General features: G+C 38.0%; 1 protein-coding gene across 1 annotated transcript in view; it reads right to left on the bottom strand.

The window, feature by feature from the left end:
• The window catches only part of ZFYVE9 (zinc finger, FYVE domain containing 9), a 171031-nt gene that overhangs the window by 42467 nt on the left and 119891 nt on the right, over nt 1-8673 (bottom strand). The window contains exon 11 of the mRNA XM_006879680.1: nt 6828-6932. Coding sequence (XP_006879742.1) covers nt 6828-6932 — 105 coding nt within the window. The remainder of the gene's footprint in view (nt 1-6827; nt 6933-8673) is intronic.

Here is an 8673-nt window from a genome sequence, read left to right as displayed (position 1 = left end):
AAAAAAAAAAAGAGTCGAAAAGAGTTTTTAGATAAACTCTCCTTAATGACAACCTTGACCAAGTTGGTATACACTTTGGTGAAAATGTTCTGTGTGAACATTTGGACAGGAATGATCCAGTAAAATGATGTTGAAAGGCTCTTGAATGTTACAAGTTCCCATTCCTTATCTCCACAGCTATGTTCTCATTAATTTTAAAGTGTCAGGGGTTCTGGTCTTTGCCTGGGATTTCAGCACTTTGAGCTTAGGGGAAATATGGAATGAATATGTCTATTTCTAACCAGTCTGGCCTTCTGCTATTGGGAGAAACTTTCCTTATGTGTAACTTGCCATCAGAGAGTAAAAGCAGTAGCTTTTAAATTCCTAAGAGGTTTAAGTTTGTACGATAATGTACCAAAAGTATTAACTATCTGGCAACAGAGTATTTTGACTATTTGCAAACATGCAAACTGTCTGCTCTGCACTCAGTATTATATATTTGTATTTTCTCTATGGATGTTTAGAAAATTCTTTATATGAAAAAAATAATTGCTGATTTTAAAAATAGACAATTTTAACAAAGTATTTATTTTTACAAAAAAAATAGGCTATTTTTCTATGATGTAATTAGGTGGTAGATTTTTAAGGAAGTTATTTTTATTGTTTTTGTGTATGTGTACTGTCAAATCAGATGTGACTGGTACAGGAGGAGATTGCCCCTCCTTCTCCAGCAGAGCATCTGGTGGATTCAAACTGTGCGTCTTTGGTACTGCAGCGCAACTTCTTGCCACTAGGCCACCAGAGCTCCCCAGAAGTATTATTTTATTTTAAAATTTAAAAAAAAAGAAAACGTTTCTATCTTCTTATGTCATTTATAAAAGTTGGTATCCCTCGGTGTGAAGGAAACCCAAAGAGGATTCTTTCTTGCTTTAAAATGTAGACTATATCCTTGATGCACGTTTATTTTATTATAAAAAGGTATTTAAAACATACATTATAGGGTTAATAAAATAAAAATATTTTTATTAACTACCATATTATTAATTTTATCTTTTTGAGTGCTGGATTTTTTGGTGGTCCTTTAAATATTCTTAAGACTTATTTTTTTAAGGGCGCTCTGGTGGCCTAGTGGCAAGAAGCTGTATTGCAATCCCAGAGGTATGCGGTTTGAATCCACCAGATGCTCTGCCAGAGAAGGAGCGGCAATCTCCTCCTGTACCAGTCACATCCAATTTGACAGTACGAGGAGTAATGTGGCATCAGGATTGGTGGAAGAGAACTGATACCTTTGAGCTGTGGTCCTGGAGAAGTGTGGTGAATATACCATGGACTGCTAGGAGAACAAACAGGTTTGTCCTGGAGAGGGTGAAGCCGGACTGCTCCTTGGAGTCAAGGATTCTAAAGTTTCGTCTGATATTCTTTGGGCATGTTGCAAGGAGGGACCAGTCCTTAGAGAGGGACATCATGTTTGAGAGAGTAGAGAATGGCGCAGGAGAGGAAGACCCTCGATGAGATGGATCAATTCTGTGATTGGGGTGGTGGGAGTGAGTGTGTCAGAGACGGTAAGGTTGACACAGGATAGAGTAGCATTTAGGGTCTTGTACACAGGATTGCTATGAGTCGCAAGTGACTCTATGGCACATAACAACAACAACAACACAACACACAAAAAGTAGCATTTTAAAAAACATAAAAAAGAGTTAAAAAGAAATGATTTTTTAAAAATAGATTTGCTCAAGGACTAATAAGTTTGGAAACACGGGTTTTCCGTTTTTTTTTAGAGGCGTCATTTAAGCTGTTTTGTGTGAGACCTGAACAGTCTGAATTTATTGGTAACTTAGACTACTAGGGATAATTTGGTTTTGTTTTTTAATACAAGGTTTTCCCCCTGTATTCTGGTTGGTGGTTGTTGTTGTGTGCTATTGAGTTGGAACCAACTCATAGCTGACCCTGGATCTTGTTTTCAGAGGCAGGAATTCACACTATTTCTTGCCATTTATGAAAATATGCTAACTTTTCTATTAGTTCCTCATGCACATGTACTGATTATTTGCTCATAACTTGATAGGCACTCCTGGTGGATCTATAGAGTGCTCTTTTCTGTAATTTATGCTGCAAAACCTATCCTCGTGATAAATGTATGTGTAGCCTTATGTGCAACATTGCTCAGTCTTGTGCTAGTTCCGTAATTTGTTTATACATTTGAGCCTATTGTTGAGGCTGTTGTGCAAATTCATCTTACTGGTCTTTCTTGATGGCATATTCAAATTAAACAAGATGAAGTGTTGTTATCGATCCTTTCTAAGAACATTTTTATATTTCTTCTAAGATTGATTTGATAACTCTTCTGGCAGTCCATGATATAATCAATATTCTTTAACAAGAAATTAAAGTGTATGGACTTTTATGTGACATCATTTTCACAGTTTAGCTTTCACGTGCATGAGTTGACAGAAATGATCGGCAAGGAACTGCAACTACAGGCAAGGAACTGCAACTACAATCCCAGAGGCGCATGGTTCGAATCGACCAGATGCTCTGCCGGGGAAGGAGGGACAATCTCCTCCTGTACCAGTCAGATCTGATTTGATGGTACACGCACACAAAAATTAAAAAAAAAAAAAAAGAAATGGTCATAGGCTAGGTCAGACACATTTTAGTTATCAAAGTAACACCTTAGCTTTTAACAGTTTATAAAGGACTTTTGCAGAAAATTGGTCCAACACAATACATCATCTGATTGACTTCTGATTCCAAAGATACTGGTTGTTCTGAGTAATGAAGTCCTTGACAACTCCAATGAGTTATCATGGCCTTTCTATATTCTCAACCCTGTCTTCTCAACTGGGGAGATCTCGTAGCTCAATTTTGGTTCCTCTTCCCTGTGCTACGGCCTGGAAACTCCACACAGTAAAGGTGGGCAATTATAATGCTCACCTTCTTTTAGGTATTCCACACTTCCACATTCTCCATTGTTAAGATGTATTTTATAATTTCATTTAGTTATTAAGGTGAACAGGCTAATATATTACTGTTGGGTAAAAAATACGGTATATTGCACTTGAACAGTGAGAACTATAAATGTCTGACATGCATAAATGTGGGTTTGTGACTATCATCACTCCTGTAACTGTATATCCCCTACAAACTTCTGAAATCTACGTCTACGAAGGTGTTATAAAAAATATTAGTTCCTGGGGGTAAAGAAAAAAGTGCAACAATGAATGAATGAAAATCCAAAATCTCTGTAAATGTTCATTTAAATGAATAAAATAAAATTTTTAAAAAAATTAGTTCCTGTTGAAAATAAGGAATTTAAGTCAGAACAGCTGTCTGATGTGACCATTGTCTCTTTGCATCTGAGGTAGAATCTGGGTGGTAAGGTGGGGGAGATCACACTGCCACTTAGCTTTATGAACTGCTGTATGGACTGTTTCAGTAAGTGCAGTAAAGGACAAAACTCTGACATTTTACTGCTAGCATCCTACTCTCTTTTCTGAAGACTTACTCAGTTGCCTGTACTTCTTAAAGTGTGGCCTTATAATAAAGGAGTTAAAAATTAACATTTACTAGGCATCAATCATGTGATGTTGTTACGTGCCACTGAGTCACCTGTGAGTCACATAGTGACCCTGTGTACAACAGCTCTGAAGCCTGCCCTGTTCTGAGCCAGTCTCAATGATTCCAATACACCTACCCTATTGTCTCAGTTACTATATCAATCCATCTCATCCAGGGTCTTTCTCTCCTGCACTGTCCCTCCATTCTTCCATGCATAATATCCTTCAAGGATTAGTCCCTCCTGGCCACGTGCCCCAAATATGTGAAACGGAGCTTCAAAATCCTAGCCTCCAAACAGAAACTTGGTTTCACCCTCTCCAAGACAGACCTATTTGTTTTCTTGGTGGTCCATGTTATGTTCAAGGTTTAACACTCTTCTTCAATCATCCAATCAATCATATGACAGGCAATAGTATTTTTTTATCACAATACTTGTCACAAATATGTGAAACTGAGAAGGATCTGAAGCATCTGTTGCAGAAAGTCAAGGACTGAAGCCTTCAATATGGATTGAAGCTCAACACCAAGAAAACAAAGATTCTCATCACTGGGTCACCTGGCAGCAGCATGATAGATGGTGAAGAGACTGAGATTGTGAACAGCTTTAGATTGTTTGACTCTACAATCAACATTCTTGGTATCAGCAGCCAGGAAACAAAAAGACGAATTGCACTGGGAAAGTATGCTGTCAGAGACCTCATCAAAATACAAAAGAGCACCGACATCAGTCTGGAGACCAAGGTGCACCTGATCTAGGCAACTGTGTTGGCAATTACTTTCTATGCACCAGAAAGCTGGAAAATGACTAGGGATGATAGAAGGAGAATTGATGCCTTTGAGCTGTGGTGCTGGAGAAGAGTACTGGATATACCATGGACTGCTAAGAAAACGAACAGGTTTGTTCTAGAGAGGGTAAGACCAGGCTGCTCCTAGGAGGCAAGGATTCTGAAGCTCTGTCTGACATACTTAGGACATGTTGCAAGGAGGGATTAGTCCTTGGAGAGGGATGTCATGCATGGGGAGGGTGGAGGGACAGCCCAAGAGAGGAAAACCCTCAATGAGATGGATTGATTCAGTGACTGGGGTAATAGGGATAGGTGTGCCAGATAGAAGACTGGCACAGGACAGAATACGGTTTAGGGTTGTTGTACATAAAGAGTTACTATGAATCGCTGATGACTTGATGGCACATAATAAAAACAACAATAACAACAACAAAGTAAATTACTGCTAAGAGAACTCATAATTGAAAACAGGACAGCAATGACTTTTTTTTTTAACATTAGGTACATTTGACTTGACTTTTGAGAGATAAAAGAGAGACACCAAAAAGGCATTTATTCCAGGCAAATGCAAACAGACTGCATATGAGATTAAAGTGGAGACAACAGAGTTTGCTGAGGAAGTTATGAGGTGTTTTAAGTCAATAGGTTATAAAGTTTGTTAGTCACTTACATAAAAGTTAAAAATTGGTAATTTTTCTTCAGAAGAAAATTAATTATGCATTCTGGCTACTAATTTCCAATGTCCAGAAAAAAGTTGCCACAAACAAAGCCATGGGTAAAGGCTTTCTTTACCCATTAAGGCCAATCTCATGATAATGCTGAGTCCGAATCTCAAGATTCCAGTCAAACATCCTGTCTCCATACCTTTTCAACATGTATGCAGAGCAGATTATCCGAGAGGCTGGGCTCTATGAGGAGAATTGTGGCATCAGGATTGGTGGAAGGTCTATTAACAATCTCCGTTATGCAGATGACACAACCCTGCTTGCTGAAACTGAGGAGGACCTCATGCACTTGCTGCGAAGGGTTAAGGACTACAGCCTTCAGTATGGACTGAGGCTCAATGTCAAGAAGACAAAGATTCTCACCACTGGACCAACTGGCAGCATCAGGATGGATGATGAAGAGATTGAGAGTGTTCACAGCTTCAGTTTGCTCGGCTCCACAGTCAACACTCTTGGCACCAGCAGTCAGGAAATCAAAAAGCGTATCACGATTGGAAAGTCTGCTGTTAGGGACCTCTCTAAGGTACTCAGGAGCAACAGTGTCTCTCTGGAGACTAAGGTGCGTCTGATACAGGCCATGGTATTTGCAATCGCTTGTTATGCATCAGAGAGTTGGACAATGACTAGGGAGGACAGAAGGAGAGTGGATGCTTTTGAGCTGTGGTGCTGGAGAAGGGTACTGAATGTACCCTGGACTGCCAGGAAAACAAACAGATTTATCTTGGAGAGGATAAAACCAAGCTACTCCTTGGAGGCAAGGATTCTGGGGCTTCGTCTGACATACTTTGGACATGTTGCCAGGAGGGATGGGTCCTTGGAGAGGGACATCATGCTTCAGAGGGTTGAGGGACAACGCAGGAGGGGAAGACCCTGTATGAGATGGATTGATTCAGTGACTGGGGTAATCGGGATGGGTGTGTCAGAGGCAGTGCGGTTGGCGCAAGAGAGAACAGGGTTTAGGGCTGTTGTGCATAGGGTCGCTATGAGTCGGAAATGACTCGATGGCACATAACAACAACAACAACACGTGCATACCTCATAAAAATGATACTGTAATGGTGAAATAAATGAGTCAGAGAATAAATGATTGAATTAAAAAAGGGAAGAAAGCAATTGTTCTATATTAAGAAATCTAAGGAGTATTGGAAAGAATGTTCAAGGGGTTATTACTTTGTCTAATAAAATATCATACCTGCTATTATAAAAATAAGTTTTCAAGATCATTGTTCTTAAAAACATTGATGAATACCAGATGACATTTTAGGATTTATTCTGAGAATGTTTTAAATTCAAGAAAGATTTCATATGGTAAGTAAGAGCATTGCTTATAGAATTTTGTTGATATGTGTGTTTATGTCATTTTAGTCACAGATTGTACCTTATTACATCAAATGTTACCAATTAAAAGTAATTTTAAGACTTGATATGTACTGTTGACTGATTAAACATTAAGGACAAAGGTTAGCATGGTAAAAAATTCAAAATCACCATTACTATTACAGATGTAATGTTAATTTTCTACCTTAATCAAAATGCATAGTTATCATTGATTATGGAGCACCAAAAATGTAAAAGTACAAACAATGGCACAACCAATGATTGAGTAAATCACAAGTTTTCTCTTTTTGCAATGAAATTTCCCCAGTATTAGACTAACCATATAATATTGTAAATTAATTCTGTTGTTTATTACTAAAAGAAAAATTTATACATGATAATTTTCACTGTTACTTACATATTCAACTATAAAAAGATATGCCTTCATGACAAATCTTACCTCATTGTATCTGTTGCTGGGAATTTTGATGCTGGTTTTCCGAACTTCCATATCAACCACCAAACCTTGAACTACTGGTAATGTGTACTGATAATTTCTGAAGTCCTAAGTAAAAGCAGTTGAAGTGGAATAAATATACTCATAAATGGCAGGGTTTGAGTTATAGTAATAAAAATGCAAACAGAAAAATCTTGTTTCTTTAGATAATATGAAAATACTACGAAAGCCCAACTGTATGTATTATAATTTTACAATTAGACTATCAACTTTGTAAGGTCAAACCAATATTAAACAAATCTTTGAATATTTATGTTGCTTTATTTATCTTTGTAGCGATTAGACTATTTAACATTTTCTGTATTTACAATGATAAGCACCAAGAGGGTAGGAATGCTTACATATTTTGTTCTGCTATATCCCAAAAACATATTCAGTGAGTATTTGCAGAGGAGAAAACATCGCCCCTTCACCCCAGAGTGTGATTGATGCAAAGCAAAAAGTTGTATGTATTGAGATAAAAAGATTTCACAGGGTCTTATAGACAGAGTTTTGGTGTGTAGTCCGTAAAGAATTGAATTGCTAATCCAAAAGGCATGCACCCCATTGGTTCTGTGGAGGAAAGAAGGGAAGTCTTTTCCTGGGAGATTTACAGCCATGGAAACTCAACAGAGGGTCAGCTCTGAGCAGGTTATAACTCAATGGCAATGAGTTTAAGTGTTGTAGGCAGAATAAGACTTCTGACTTTATTTTGAGGAAAGTTTTAAAGAAAAGACTTAGGGAGAAAGGGTAAAACAAGAAAGATCAGACAGATACTATATGAAAGTAATCCAGGAAGAAGTAATGATAACTTGGATCAGTATGTCAGCAGCAGCACAAAAGTTGTCAGAATCGAGAGAAGTACTGAAAGCAGAACACACAATTCTGATCACTGGGCTGGATGTAGAATGTGACCAGAAGACAAGAGTCAAAGATGATTCTCAATGTTACAGCCCTGGATACTAGAAGAAGAGAACTAACTGCCTTTTACTGAACATGAGGAAGACAAATCATTACAGAAAAAGAACCAAGGGGGGGGTGGGGAAGAACCAAGAACGTTCTCAAAATCAAGGGAAAAAAGTGATTATTAGTAAGCTGTTGGACAGAGCTGTTAAACAACTATCTTGGATTACTTCCATTTTCTCAAAGAAATAGAGGCCAGTTGTATCTAGCTGAAAGAGGAAAGAAAAAAAGCATTGGAGGTTTGAGAATAATGTTAAAACAGTTATCAAGGATAATAAAAATGGTTTATTGGTCTGAAAAGTTTGGTGGCAGCTCTTCTAGGCAATTTCCATAGACAGACTAAAAACTTTGTAATTTCTTGGTATGAGGTAAAGAAAGTATGCCAATTCCATTACTTATTAAAACGATTAGGTTCCAAAGATCAGAATATGCAAAATCCAATGTTATGAGAAAATAAAAGATGACCACAGCAGATCATAAAATGAAGAACCACCTTATCACCTAACTACCCAACTGTATCATCACATACATGTCAAACAACTGAGAATCATGGCCAACTAAGAGGACACATAAGCTAACCATCAGACAGCTGAACTCTTGCTTCACACTGTGTTCATTATTGCCAAAGCAAACATTAGTCGGAAAATAGGTTCTTTTTTTTTATTTTTATTGTATTATTTTTACGTGTACCGTCAAATCAGATCTGACTGGTACAGGAGGAGATTGCCCCCTCCTTCTCCAGCAGAGCATCTGGTGGATTTGAACCGTGTAACTCTGGGATTGTAGTGCAGCGTCTTGCCACTAGGCCACCAGAGCTCCCTGGATAATAGGCTCTTTTACCATCATC

Source organism: Elephantulus edwardii, unplaced genomic scaffold (genome assembly GCF_000299155.1).
Source record: "Elephantulus edwardii isolate Elephantulus edwardi_28Jun2011 unplaced genomic scaffold, EleEdw1.0 scaffold00005, whole genome shotgun sequence".
Classification (NCBI taxonomy): domain Eukaryota; kingdom Metazoa; phylum Chordata; class Mammalia; order Macroscelidea; family Macroscelididae; genus Elephantulus; species Elephantulus edwardii.
The sequence above is the reverse complement of the archived record's forward strand: the minus strand, read 5'-3'. Positions and strand labels throughout refer to the sequence as shown.